The sequence below is a fragment of the Takifugu rubripes genome, chromosome 9 (genome assembly GCF_901000725.2).
Source record: "Takifugu rubripes chromosome 9, fTakRub1.2, whole genome shotgun sequence".
Taxonomy (NCBI): domain Eukaryota; kingdom Metazoa; phylum Chordata; class Actinopteri; order Tetraodontiformes; family Tetraodontidae; genus Takifugu; species Takifugu rubripes.
In genome coordinates, this window is record NC_042293.1 from 8,969,824 (window position 1) to 8,984,494 (window position 14,671).

General features: G+C 41.2%; 2 protein-coding genes across 2 annotated transcripts; one reads left to right on the forward strand and one right to left on the reverse strand.

Moving 5' to 3' along the window:
- Positions 1-902: 902 nt before the first annotated feature.
- LOC115251017 (uncharacterized) lies at positions 903-11,802 on the forward strand. The gene is made up of 3 exons (XM_029841683.1): positions 903-1,052; positions 7,731-11,227; positions 11,422-11,802. Exons 2-3 carry the CDS (start codon positions 7,752-7,754, stop codon positions 11,495-11,497), a joined length of 3,552 nt encoding a protein of 1,183 aa, XP_029697543.1. The 5' UTR covers positions 903-1,052; positions 7,731-7,751; the 3' UTR covers positions 11,498-11,802.
- A 195-nt stretch (positions 11,803-11,997) lies between these two features.
- Positions 11,998-13,681, reverse strand: etfbkmt (electron transfer flavoprotein subunit beta lysine methyltransferase). Its single transcript, XM_029841684.1, has 3 exons — positions 13,232-13,681; positions 13,037-13,167; positions 11,998-12,512 (listed from the first exon to the last, which is right to left on the reverse strand). The coding sequence occupies exons 1-3, from the start codon at positions 13,498-13,500 to the stop codon at positions 12,157-12,159; spliced, it is 756 nt and encodes a 251-aa protein (XP_029697544.1). The 5' UTR covers positions 13,501-13,681; the 3' UTR covers positions 11,998-12,156.
- Between the last annotated feature and the right edge of the window lie 990 nt (positions 13,682-14,671).

Here is a 14,671-nt window from a genome sequence, read left to right on the forward strand (position 1 = left end):
TAGTAACAAGATAAAGACAATTCTCTTCAGTCTCCAAAAGACTTAAAAGGTCTTCCAATTTGTTCATACAAAGAACAAGTCTTTGTAAAAGACAGACATTGAGAGAGACATGAACAGCAGTGTATGCACACATGCATTGCTGGTGTTGTATCGCAATATTCTCGAGTGTGTCACTGCCGATCCGCGTGTTCTCTGAATGAAGGCTCTAAGGAGAAAAATGCCAATTTCAAAATGTATTCCTTGTTCTCTGTTGTTTTTAACTGTTTCCCAGATAGCCAGCTCAAAGTTCATATTCTTCTTGCAGACAAACTTATCAACACCACTAAACTATGCTGCCTAGTTTTAAGATGGGTCGTTTAACAGTTTCAGCCTGACTGTTTCCACTGATTACACTTATCTAAACAACAGTCATGTCAAGGAAGGGTCAACTGACTGCTTAACTTTGCATTGACCTGCACTATTTCTTACTATTTATACATATGTCTTATTTTATTTATCTTATTCTAGTGTTGTCTTCTCTATGTTGAATGTTGCAGCGTCACACCAAGACAAATTCCTAGCTTGTGTAATACTGTGTACTACATGAACAATGGCAATACATCTGATCTGATTCTGAACTTTATTACACTTGCAAATGATTATATTATCCCTAACAATTAAACTAATTCTAACATAAAACAGAAACATATGCAAAAAACACAGAAAATTCTCTTCATTGATGGGGGCAGCAGAGACAGTTTTCTGTTTAAAAAGAAATAAATGAGTATCCAGTCTTCCCAGCGGGGGTGGGAGCTGCTGATCGTGAAACAGCGCCTCCGTGTGTCCGCCTCAAGCTGCTCGGATGAGGACAGGAGACTCCTCCCTCTATGTGACGTCAAGTGATGACGTTTTCAAACGGGGCCAAAAAAGTTGTCTCACCGTTAACCGTGTGATCGAAGTCGGCGTGAGCCCAATGTTTCCCCCTCACGATGATCTGATGCGGATTACTAACCTTGTAGGAACGCTCCAGTTTTTCTCGGAGGTGATCGCTGGAGGTCGAGCGTGATTTAAAAGTAAGTCAGTTCGCTGTTAGAAACAATTTAAACTTGGAATTCTGGTTTCGGCACGGTTAAATTTTAGGAGGGAATGAACGATAACAAAAAACCAAACCTTTTAAATTTATTGCCCTGTTTTTACTGCTGCTCTCGTTTTATTCAAGTTGGATCTAAAAAACCTTTTGGCAGCATCTGCTTCCGTATAGTCTCCAATAGCGCTGTTTTTAGTCGTTTTTCTGTGATTTATCTAGTGACCTGTAAGAACGATATGCCACTTCGTTTCATGTTTGATAATTTACATTTATTGTTTAACCCCGTTAGAATTTTACAGTTGTGGTTTTATGCTTTAAGGGAAAATGGTAAATAATGTGATTACATTGGCAGAGCTGAATCTGCTTACTCGTGTGTGTGTGCGTGCGTGCGTGTGTGTCTGTCTGTGTCTGTGTGTGTGTGTGTGTGTGTGGGGGGTGGGGGGGTACCAGATGATTGTTGACAAACCAAAATCTTGAGAGCATTTTGCGCACACATCCGGCCTGCAGCTTCTCTCTGCAGCTTCTTCTTCTTCTCTCTCTCTTTTTTTTTTTAGCATGTTCAGTGTTTACACCACGCGCCTGGACGATGCTCTTTTGAGGGCTGAGATCTGTATTTTTCCTTAGCTCAAGAAAGGTTTAGTAATGTTTAAATAGCTTATTGGTATGTGAAGGATGTAAAATATCATACTTAAGGGGACCTGAAAATGTGAAAGCATGTCCTGAAAGGTGCCTCCGTTTCTGGGGAAATCTGGTTGCAATCACTTGAGGCCGAGTTGTTTATATATTGGGAAACAACTGTCTTGATGGATGATGTGCATGAGAAGACACTAAAATGCCACATGCAGATCAGAGGGTGTTCGGGGGAGAATATCTACAACGACACTGACCCAAGGATGAAAAACAAAGAGATGTAACCGGACACCAATAAAAATGAATCACTGGTGTAAGAAGAGACAAAGGGGAGGATACCACCATTCCAGACACCAATAGAAAGAGTTTATGATAAAATTATGTTAAAGTAATCCCCAATAAAAACAAAGGAAGTAGAGTTATATAAGCAAAATGGGGCGTGAAGGATGGTCCTCCAGAATTTAAGGTATAAAAGACAGACACAAGCGTAAAGTTTTAGTACTTAGGACTGCTCATTTTTCCTCTCTGTTATTTCATTTTTGTTTTCGTGAATAACCTTTTGGACTTGACTCCTCTAAGATCTTGTGCTCATTTTGGACTCAGACCATTTTTGATAATGAAGACGAGGAAAGTTCCATGTCAGTCTCCTCCAGGCAGGAAATGATAAATTCACTGCAGAAATGAGTAAAAGGAGGACAGGTAAAGAGCTGGTAAAGCATGAAGAAGAAAGCCCCAGGCAGAGCAATGGTGCTTGATATTACTTCTGAGTTATCAGTGACAGAATGACGCCGACCCCAGGTTTTATGTAAGGTTGCCAGTTGTTTGAAAAGCAGGAGTGACTCAGGGGAGAGGAACCCCAGTCAGTGACAGCTTTTGTCACAGGGATTAATATTTAGCTGTTTTTGCTGACCAATGTTTTTAGATATTTAGAGTTATTTTGTTCTTATTAGTAATTCTTTTTTCCCCATGAAGGTACATTTTTCTACACACAACCTTCCTGTGTATACAGTACTAGCAGAAATCCTCTTCCTTTTCAAACACATTGACTGTTTTGGCAACTAAAACTTTCAGAAAAAGTCCCAAGGCAGGGCACCACTTTTAAACATTCACTTTTACCTTTTCTACCTTGTGAGGGTGAAGTTTTAGTCACCTGTGCTGTCCGTCACTAGACTCAGATCAACCGCGCAAAAAACAGGTGGCCTTGCAATGGAGAGAAGAGCAGTTCAGGCTTCCTGTCTGCTCCGCTCGTCTGCTGCTTGCTCGCCTCTTTGATTGGTGCAAACAAGATTGATGTCAAACAGGACCTCACGACTTCTTGTCTCCTATCTACTTTTCCCATCTTTACGACCTCCTTGTCTTAACGAACAGGATACCTCTAAGTGCTGGTTATGTAAACAGCTCCAGCACTTATTTAAACATTCACACATTACTTTTTCTCAACAGCATTCCTCAAACACTTTAAATCTACACATCACAGCATCTAAACGATAATAGTGATAACAACAATTCTTTGAAACCCAGCAAATCCTAGTCTAGGGAAATTCTGTTGAACTGGTGGCTGTTGCAGCATTGTTGTGGTTGCAGCATTGTTGTGGTATATTTCTTCAGGTGTTGGTCAAGAGTTGTTGATGAGGAAGGAATCTTTGTATACACTGACTTGGTTATAAGAGATGTTTAGATTCAGATTCAGGTCCTTTATTGTCCCACACCTGGACATTTACAGTGCAACAACAGCAAGAGCACGCAGAGAAAAATAAGAGTAGAATAGAATAGAATTTGGAATATACAAAGAGGATGTATATTTACAATAATCCCGGTAAATGGAGATTTCTTGCTAGTTTTCAGACTTAGCCCGGGCTACTTCTCATGCATGGTGAATTGTGAATCATCAATAAACCATCATTGGACCGTGAACCAGCTGACCCTGACTCGTCATTCGACTTTGTTGCGGTAACTCTACATCAACCCATTGGCACTGGCATAGGTATTCTAACTTAAGAAAAGTGTAAGTTTGTTAAAGTAATTAGACATAGAGTTAAAACCACAACACTAGTGTAGTGGCTTTTCCTCTCTGTCTGATTACTGAACTATGTTACACTTTTCTTAATTCTTATTACCTATGCCAGCATGCAGAGAGATCTCTGCCTATGCACAGTTCTGATCTTGTATAGCTGAAGGCCTCCAAGGCGTAGACACGGGACGTCTTCACAGCATGTGTTCGGTGCCTGCACAGCATGTGTTCTTGCTGGCGCCAGAAGTTGAATGACTGAGAACATCCCCCTCTCCAGTTGTTCGACGCAGGTCTCCTTTGAACACCAGGGGGGCGATGTTTCCCGTGAATGCATGAGGTGCGAAACAGGCTCATTTGCTCACCCAATCTCCATCACAACCTTCCTAATTTCCATTTCTTTTCCTTTCTTTTGCACTCAATTTGCATTACAAGAGGCACGGGCTCCAGATACTACATTAGCTTAATAGCATGTGATTTATGTTTCAAGTAAGTTTTAATCTGACAACAATGTGGTTGATGTATCCATGTGCACTCACCTGTCTCAGTGATAAGCGAAGAGTGTCCACCTATGTTGACGGTGCATGATGTGCACAAGTATTTGAGTCATGTACTGTCTATCAGTGTCATTCAATGATGACGGGGAGCGTCAGCCTCAGCCTTAACCGGACAACAGTTCAAGCCCTGTGTGTGTGTGTGTTTTAATAAAGTTTTAGCTTATGACTCCTCGTATATTCATCCTAAATAATCAACTTTAATCGTCATGATGTGGAAGTTTCCTCATCTTTGAGTTTAAAAAATGCACTGAGTCCTGAAGAGAATTATGTTTACCTTGTTACCATGTGTTCTTTGTGTTTTTTGCATGTGTTTCTGTTTTCTGTTAGAAGTACTTTAGAAGTTAGAGATGGTATAATCATTAGCAAGTGTACCCTTCCTTGACATGATTGTTGTTTAGACAGTTGTAATCCAGGAGGAAGTCAGGCTGAAGGTGTTAAACACCCATCATAAAACTGGACAGCAGAGTGTGTAGTGAAAAAGGGTAAAAGGCATAAGGCGTCAGAGGCAAAATGTGTGGTTTTAATATTTACCTTTTGATCTAGTAAGTAGACCTTGTGATTAAGGCAGATGAGTGTTTAAAATTACATATAGAATCATGAGAAGTTAAGCCAACATAACCTATGTGTGACCTATGTGTGACAACATTTAATCATCTCTTCCTTGGCCCATGATCAACATTTTCCGAGGTTATTCCATTTATAATGTTGGCAGAATGTCTTAGCCTTAGCTTAGCAAAATAGACCTCCTGTTCAGAAGGTACCTGTCTGCGTGTTGGTGCCAAAAAAAAAGACACAGAGTACCATAAGTTATTGAAGATTAAAAGGATCAATAAGAATTTATTGAAGGTCAAAAATACATTGTAGTTATGGTGAATTTCTTCTGATGGTAACCGAGATTTGTTGATGAGGAAGGAATCTTCTCAGACACCAACTTGGTTTGAAGAGATGTTTATTGCAGAGAAAAGTCAGGCATCAAACGGATGCTGCAGCTTGTCCGTGGGAGTTCTCGTGGTCCTGATGGTGAAGATCTCCTCCAGACTTATTCCAGTAGCGCTCTTTTATACATCCGAGTAAACACATTCTTCTCTGATGGCTTCATAACACAGTCTAACCCACCAAATGATATAGAGTCCAATTATTACTAAATAGGAGGAAGGAGAAGGAAGGAGGAAGGCATCCAACATGACCCTGTAAAACATAAAGTCTCAGACATGAAACACCTGTGAGATAGCGCCAGATTGTCTGGAAAACAAGTCAAGGCCTTACAGATTTCTACGACCTTCACAGAATGGATACATAGCTGAAATACAAGTTGAATTCTTACAGAGTTGCAGAGAATAGATACATAGCCTCAGATACTACATATTATATTTCTTCTGGTGGTGCCCGAGAGGTGTTGATGAGGAAGGAATCTTCATATACAGTGTCGGTATATACTATACACTGACTTGATTATAAGAGATGTTTATTGGAGAGAGCAATCGGGTATCTATTGGACTCTGCAGTCTGTCCGAGGGAGGTTCCGTGGTCCAAATGATGAAGATCTCTGAAGTGCTTACCTCGATAACCCCTTCCTTTACAGTCAAGTAAACACATTCTTCTCTGATGACCTCATAACACAATAGCAAACCAAATGGCATTGAGTCCAGTTATTACCAAAAATGGAAGTAGCCTCATGGTATACATTCTCATGTGAAGAACAATCTGGGCCCAAGCATCCCTGCTTAGCAGCTCCTCTTACAGGAAAAACAAGACATCCATCACGAGCTTAAAGAAATGCAAACATCACAGGACATATGTGGAACATATCCTAATATGGCGCCAGGCTGGCTGTAAAACAAGTTGAGGCCTTACAGAGGTAAAGGCCTGCAGAGAATAGATACTGTGGTGAATTTCTTCTGATGGTAGGCAAGATGTGTTGATGAGGCAGGAATCTTCACAGACAACAACTTGGTTTGAAGAGATGTTTATTGGAGAGAACAGTCAGGCATCAATCGGACACTGCAGCTTGTCTGTGGGAGTTCTCGTGGTCTTGATGGTGAAGATCTCCAAAGTGCTTACTCCGGTAGCCCCTTTTATATGGTCAAGTTAACACATTCCTTTCTGATGACCTCATAACACAATATAGCCAACCAAATGGTATAGAGTCCAGTCCATTACAAGAAGACTCGGGAGCCTGTGGGCCCCAGGACTCCTTCACAGCAATTCCCCCCTTGGGGAATAACAAGGCATTCCATCACAAGCACGAGAAGACACTGGTGACAGGACACATATGGAACATGTTTGAGATGGTACCAGGATGGCTGAAAAAGAAGTTAAGATTTTCAGAGGTCAAGGCCTGCTGGGGATCAATACACATTCTTGAGAAACCACAACATGCTTAATATTAAAAAAACAGATATTGTGGTATCTCTTGTGTTTTGTGGAATTCTCCTATTTCATCTTTAATTTTCCTTAATTATTTCTTTAATTCTTCTCTTTAATTTCTCTTTAATTATTTCTCTCTAAGGGATAAAATGGTTTCATTGACTAAAAAACCAAGACGTACCTGGTAGGTAGGCCAGTTTAATGAGCGCTGTCACTTTAAGTAGTGTCTGCACTTTGTGCCCATATTACTGCTTCTGACTTGTTGAAAAGGAAGCGGGAGATTTCAGTTGTATAAGCGACCTGTCAACATTCTTACCCGGTGTCCGGCTGCTTGGTGAGTTTTATTGGGTTTCTTACTTTTCTGGTGGCTTTGTCATCTGCTGTCATGTAGGCTACTGCTGTGCTGTTGGGTCTACTTGGTAAAGCTAATGATAAGTTCTGGATAAGTCTTGGGTTTGTTTGGTATACTTGTAGAACTGTCATTGTCTCCATGCTCCCAAACTTAAATATTGATATTGTGATGTTGTTAATGGATATGGATTTGGTGTTTGACTGTCTTTCTGAAGCTTTAAATGTTTGTTCAGATTGCATTTTCCCATGCTTTGGAATGTTTGATTGTTTGACCAGCTTGTAGCAAGGATTTCTACTTCCTAGTTTGCCTAGTGGTTTCTGGGCGCTGTAGTCCAGCTGTATTTCCTTTGGAGAGACAGATGCTATTGGGACTGCTGCTGGGCTATATCAGATTTGCCTTTGAGACATACATAAATGCTTGGGATTTGCTACTTTGAATGTTATTAATGTGTTTCAAGATTTCATTTGCTGCTGATATTTGATGTTTGATATTTGAATATGATGCATAATATGTGTGAAGTATTTAAAATGCATTTTTTCACTGACATCATGCTATTGAACTTTTATGCCCTATCAGGATACAAAATGAATTAGTCGTATTTTGAAACATCTGGTGTAATGCTGTTTAATATTGCGATGTGTATGTAAATGCTGGAAAGTTAATTGTTTAACTTCAATGTCAGAGTTTTGGTTATTGGATGTTTTCAAGTCTTTTTTGAGAGTTCAGATTTCATGGCAATTTCTGTTTCAGGACCTTATTCACCACTTCCAAATGATGTCTGGATGGAATTCAAATCCACTTTTGACAAGATTACTTCAAGAAGAAATCACTGAAGACACCATGGGCATGGAATCTCCTCGGACCTACGTTAATGGAGGCAGACCGCCAGTTACCTTTCATTACACGGGAGCTGTTTCTCTCTTGCCAGCTGCTGAAAATACTAGCAGTTGTAATTATTACCAGTTGCAAAATAGCAGTCAGCAAAGTTCTTTGGTGCAAAACCCTAATGGACTTCAAGTCATCAATGAAAGCAATGTTTACCCGGATTCTCAATTCATAAATTCCCGTCCGCCTCATTCTTATGTACAAAAACCAAATGCTGACTCCTTGCAGCAAAGTGGGCCAGTGCACCTGAACCCCCACGGTGTGGTACAGCAGACACCGACACAATACCACTCAAGCAATGTTACGATGCACAACCGTGACGTGAACATTTTACGTACTGGTGACACAAGCATGACAGCTCTGATGTCTGGTGCACCAACAACTACCTCGCTTTCTCAGCAACAGAGGGTTGACACGTGCCACAATAGGTCTTCCCTTACACACAACAATCAAAATGTTTACAGTCGCTGTAACAGGGGAAATGAAAACTGGCAACAAATTTATTATTCCCAAAGAATCCAAAGCTACATCAAGAAATTACAGAAGCACAGAAGAGATGGCCATTGTGAGATCAGGCAAAGCCAACAGGGCGTGCCGGTTTCTCACCAGGGTCAGAGAACTCAACAGCACCCACCCCCACCATACACCACGTCCCATTCAAAAGAAGCCATCAAGCAGCATGACAGGGAGAAGATCCTTTTAGGAATGACAGAGGATCGAAGAAGTTCCTATCCAATAAATCAAGTCAACTGTTCTCCAACTAACAATACCTCACTGTACAGAGGAGTGCAGTCAAAAATGAACCAGCCCATGGAAACAAACACCTCGAATGCAGGTCAACCTTCAATGTATATTCCTGTACAATCATTAACTGAATCCATCCCTGTCATTACACTGAAGCAGAACATGGCACTTTCATCAGAGAATGGCTCTTATGTTCGACTCAACTTGCTCGTGGTTGATCAAAACAATTCATCGCCACACTCTTCCGCTCTGGACACTCTTCCATCAGCCACGGAAGACACCTGCTCTCTCAGCACGCCTCCTGGCTGCACAAATTCAAGAGCCATCGCCGTTGTGCAGCCGCTGTCTCAAAGCTGTCAGGTCTTCAGCGAGCAGCAAGCTGTTGAAGCTGTCAGTGATAAATCAGGAGCCACCACTTCTTGTAATTCCCCCGCAGAAGTCGTAGATAAAGCAGCATGTACACAAGAATTCAACTCCAGACCTGTGGATAAGATGTTCGAGGACCAGAGTGATGCACAAAAGTCTCCACCGTCTGTGTCCAGAAGCCAAAGTTGTGAGTCTTCAGATGATCCGAAGAGCTCCATTTCAGAGATTTCCTCAGGTCTGACAGTCTCCTGGACAATTAAAGAGCTACAGCAATTAATACAGGTTGAAGAAGATGCTCAAAAAAGGTCTCGTGATTGGCCAGTTGATTGTTTTTTTAAAGTGCAGCAACTTTTTTTAGACAATTTCAGAACGCGGCCAGCAATTGATGATTTGTTATGTTTTGTTGCAGAGTGTCAAATGTTCTTGCAAAAACATAAAAAGACAGACTTTGTAGTAACACAGTTCAAGCCAGGCTTTGAAAACCAACATGAACACTATCACATCCTCAAAGATAATGACCTGTATTCAGAAACGCCCTACAGATCCTGCTGGTTGAACAATAACCTCCAGCTGGATGATATCCATAAAGAGTTTGATCTTCCATCATGTCTGAGGGGCACTGGCCTCAACAGCCAGGTGGATCTCCTCGCCACAGCCAGTGGTGCCCCTGGTCAAAAGTTCAGTGAAGCTTCTGAGGAAGACTTGCCACAGACTGAACCCAAACCGGTAGAATCTGATGTGAAAACGCAGGTGGAACCCAAGCAAGCAACGTCTCATGAGGGGAGGCAGGTGAAACCCAAACTGATAAAATTTCATGTGTGGAGGCCGCTGAAACCCAAAGTGATGGAATGTAATGCGGGGAGGAAGGTGAAACCCAAACTGGTAGAATGTGATGTGGGGAGGAAGGTGAAACCCAAAGTGATGGAATATGATGTGGGGACACAGGCAAAGCCCAAACTGGCGGCATCTGACGTGGAGACGCAGCCCTGCTCTGTTGAATCTAGTCCGATTCAGGCTCCTTCTCCTGACAACACACAAGCTAGTGATTCAGATGACCCCTTCCTCTCATTTGAAATCCAGGTTTTGCCTCCAGAAGAAGCTAAATTGATCTATGAGCAGACAGAAAGTCCAGAGCACCACAGTGACGTTGCAAGCATTGAGAATCAGGAATGGGATCATGAGCCAGTGGAAGACGCCTGTACTTCCGTGGCGAGAGAAAGTCCTGACATCAGTGATCTATTCAATGAGACAGACGACACCCCAGACTCTCCGATAGAAGAGGTTTGTTGCCTTTCGAGGCTGGTGGGAAACATAGTCGAATCAAACCTGCCTTTACAAAAATGTCAGTGCGGCTCTAAGCAATCGGTCGAAGCCGTCATCGACCTAACTAAAGATGACACCAGTCATGATTCCGACACTGAAACAATGAAAAGTTCAGAAAAATGTAATTGTGAAGTGATCATTTTAATAGAAAACAAAGAAGACAATCCCTGCAGCACCGATGCTGATGTTTCTTTGGACCCTGAAATGGACATCAACACCATTGCTGATTCAGTGAGCATCCAGTCAGTTAGCTCCGCTGGTCTTGACAGTGACGTCGAGGTATCCAGCCCCATATCGGAAGGTGAAGAGAACAAATTCTCTGGTGTATCATCAGACTCATCTGTGGAAACTGAAGAACAAACTCGAGTCTGTACAACTGAACCCCGGCACAACTGCACCACTGGCAACAGTGAAAATGAATGTAAGTCGGGGAGACGCGCTGTTTCCCTTATAAAGTCAAGCTTATCCAACCTCCCCGCTGAGGCAGAGGTTGCAGTGGATCCAGCTCGGAGGAAACAATTAAAGAACCAGAAAGATGCACAGCTGATGCTGTACGGATCAGTACAACAGGCGCCTGTAAATACTGGCCAAAGAGAAAGACGCTTTTCACCTGATGGCAGTGTGTGTGCAATTTCAAAGCCTCCAGATGTTATCTCTGTGCCCCTCCGTTCTTTGAAGAGGCACTTAGAAGACCCTCTTCCAGTTCAGGAACAATCAGCCAAACACAGGATTTTCGAAATTTGGAGGAAGAGTTTTCCAGTAACCCCACTGAAACAATCGACAAAAAACACACAGAAGCCTGTTTTATCAGCCGCGGCTAAAAAGAAGATGAAGGATTCTCCGGTGACGAAGATGAGGTTGAAGCTGCTGAAATCCAGCCTGAGACACAAAAATGTCTCCAAGCGCAGGAACCAACAGCATCAGTCCAGGTAATTTACGCCATTCACACTTCAATGAAAGACAATTTTCATTATGCACCAGTTTATTGGACCATGCCAATAAAAACAAAAGATAAAGAATATAATATAAATGTGCTCTGTATGGAATGGTGGGGATTGGCTCTGGAAAAGGTAAAAAAAAAATATATATAATTTTTAATTTGTATTATTCTCCTGTGTTGCAGGTGCGGCCCACTCGGAGACGTTTTGGAAACTACAAAAGCAATCAACAGTGACCTTCTTGGACACTCGTCCGGTTGAAATGTCAGACACATCTGGAACAGCATTAAAGCGACAGATTCATTTTATGAATGTAACATGTTGAATGTGAACGTCAGGGTTAACGAAGATCGACGCACCTTCTTAATTGCATTTCAAAATGTCTCAAAAATAAGCAGTGTGACTTTTTTCAGTTTACATTTCCTCCTCTCGTGGAGTCAGTTTGGTATGTGTACTTAAAGTTATGTATATATATATTTTTTATAACTATACTTTTTATACCAAGCTGAATGTTATCCTGTGCATATTTTCTACAATAAAAACATAAAAATATTGTTGAACATTTACTTCAGTTGAAAGAGGCTGCAGTTTAAACAGGACCCAGAGATGTTCAGATTGATGACATAAAGGTTATAGATAGATTGCCGGGTTTATGAACAAATTAAGAATAATGATCAACGTGATTCATCTAACATGTATTCTGGACTCAAACAAAAACTGCTGATGTCAACAAGAAAAGCCACACCAAGAGAACAGACAAGATTGTAATGAAGCCCTTCCTAAGCAGATGCTCCGCAGCAGTTATTTATTCTGATTTGCTGTGCAGATGAACAAGAAAGCATTTTTCACCAGACACACTGGCTCACTCTTTTTCTTGCAGGCAAACACATTTTTTCAATGAGCTACCAAAATGCTGCATTTTATTTAAAGAATTGTGGATGGTAGAGCCAAACTCTGCTGCAGGTCAGTCCATAGTTCTCCTCCTTAACAGACTCGGGCAGCTCGTACTGTACCAGCGGGCGCAACAATCCACGGATGTCGTGGCTCTGGAACTGGGCTCTCCCCGGGTCCCCGATCAAGACCCTGGTACCGTGAGTTCTGACACAATTGTCTAACCAGGTGTGAAGGCTGGTGGCGAGAGCTTCGTCATAGAACATGTCGCCCAGGAGGATCAAGTCGACGCCCTGGATCTGGGAAGCGATCATGTTTTCAGACACACAAACGGGTGGTTCCAGGCTGTTCAGCTCAGAGTTCATTTGTGTGGCGATGGCTGCAACTGCAACACAAAACAGCAAATTGGTAATATTCTGCCATGTAAATAGCCTAATAGCTTAAGTTTTCTATGCAACCCACCAGTCCATGTTTTTATAATAATATTACGGTGTGTCTCATCAGTAACCTTTTACACATATCAAATATAAATATTAGAGTGACACTGACATAAGTATAGTATATTGAGTATATTTAATAAATCGACAGCGCAGAACAATGTGAGACTAAATGATATATTATTGGTTTTTATCAAGACTGTTGTTAAACGTTTGTATATTCCTCACATACAAAATAATCTATTTAAACATCACATAAACTTTTTTGAGCTGAGGAAAACACACAAACATTACATAACCATTTGAGCTAAGGAAAAAATACACTAGATATTTTTTTGATTTATGTTTAAACACAAAGAGAGGAGAATGTGACCGAGTATCTACACAGACATATTGGTAAAAGGGTTTATGGCTGATTTGGGTTAACTTTTATAGTATTTTCTAAAGAAAATGCTGATGACTGGACACATACCTTCGTCTATATCGTTGGCAATTACATGAGCAGCTCCACAAAGTTTTGCAGCGATGGCGGAGGCTCCACAGCCGCTGCCCACATCCAGAACCGTTTTCCCCTGACACTCATCGGGATTATCCAAGAGGTACCTTAATGCAGATGTTGCCAGATTAGAGAACAGACACTCTCCGCCAAATGGGGCAGTGCAATTACCTTGACAACGCTTGTCCTCCTGGCCAGTATATGGCCCAGTACGGGTCATCAAAAGGCCAAAGTTCAGGTCTTTCTCGCCAAAAACGACAATTTGAGGTCAACAAGCGCAATTTGACCTCGGGTGTCAGGCTGAGCTGCCCTCCTGTCTCCGTGTTCTCCGAAATAAATCTTCTGATTGACTCATTAGACTTAAATCTCGCCTGTTCAAACGTTTTAACAAATGTTTTAAAACACTGACTGTACCTCTGTGGCGAAAATCGTCCCAACATAGTTTCGTTAGTGAAAAAACCTTTCAGGCCTCATTTGATTTCTGTGCTTCACATATTGTGATAAAAAACAGTTTCGTGACAAGAACAATATACATCTATATCTACATTCATCTCCTCTGACAACAATAAACATCAGACGGACGGATATTGCAGGGGGACAATCGTATCGTCGATGTCGGCCGACCTGCTGAAAACTGGATTCAAAAAACGTTCCTATGAAAAAAAGGTTCCTACTATTTTCAAGACCCCCCATCCCTTTTTATTATATTTCATTGGTATTTTTTCTGTCTACAAAATATACCACACGTAACATCGACTAGAAAAAGCGACAACAGTCAAACCTTGGAGAAAATGGATCTAAGTAGCACAGCAAATGTTTAGACCTTCGTCACACCCATTCGTAACACCTTTTAAATTAAGATTACAACATATGTGGAAAAGGTCCGAAAAAGATTGTTCCGTTCCTTAAATTCATGCTAGAGCAGTCTATCTTATAACGTTTAATTCATATACTGTATTTATGCAAATAATATTATGAAGCATATTTTGTCTCAGTTTATAAAAGTTTGCAACCTTAGAGGCATCTGGAAAAGCAAAAGCCTATAAGGGGAGGAAGGAATGATGCAACATCTTTCCTGGAATTAAAAGTGTTAGTTTATGTTTTTAATAGTTTATGTTTTAAGAGAGTTTTAATCTAATGAGGATCTGGTTAATGTCTCCATGAGTGTTAGCTGAAAGTATTGGTGTGGAGATTTCCTGGTCTTGTAGTGAAGGGTAAAAGGAAAGTTTCCATGTTAATGTTTTCCTTCTTTACGTTTGCAATGCCATGTTAATGTTTAGTTCCCAGTTTCCAGACTAAGTTTCCATGTTAATGTTTTCCTTCTTTACGGTTGCAATGTTTGCCTTCGTGCTTATAGGCCTGATTGTGATGATAACTGTAGTGAAAAAGGGTAACAGGCATAAGGCAACAGAGGCAGAATGTGTGGTTGTTGTATTTAACCTTTGATCTAATGAGTAGACCGTCGTAGTTAATGAGTGCAATGGATAGACCCTTTTAGTTAATGATTAGACAGGTAAAGCGTATGAGAAATGTATACGAGTCATTGTCACTGTTTGAACACCTGCTGTATGTATGCATGTCACTATTTGATGTACACATGTCACTGTAGTG

Bases quoted from the DNA above. Each gene is read 5' to 3' on its own strand.
- etfbkmt (XM_029841684.1), bottom strand. From the start codon at position 13,500: ATGTTGGGACGATTTTCGCCACAGAGGTACAGTCAGTGTTTTAAAACA. The intron at 13,168-13,231 runs GTAATTGCACTG...ATCTGCATTAAG, and splicing joins GGAGGACAAGCGTTGTCAAG to GTACCTCTTGGATAATCCCG. The intron at 12,513-13,036 runs GTATGTGTCCAG...TTTGTGTTGCAG, and splicing joins TGCCAACGATATAGACGAAG to TTGCAGCCATCGCCACACAA.
- LOC115251017 (XM_029841683.1), top strand. From the start codon at position 7,752: ATGATGTCTGGATGGAATTCAAATCCACTTTTGACAAGATTACTTCAA. The intron at 11,228-11,421 runs GTAATTTACGCC...CCTGTGTTGCAG, and splicing joins AACCAACAGCATCAGTCCAG to GTGCGGCCCACTCGGAGACG.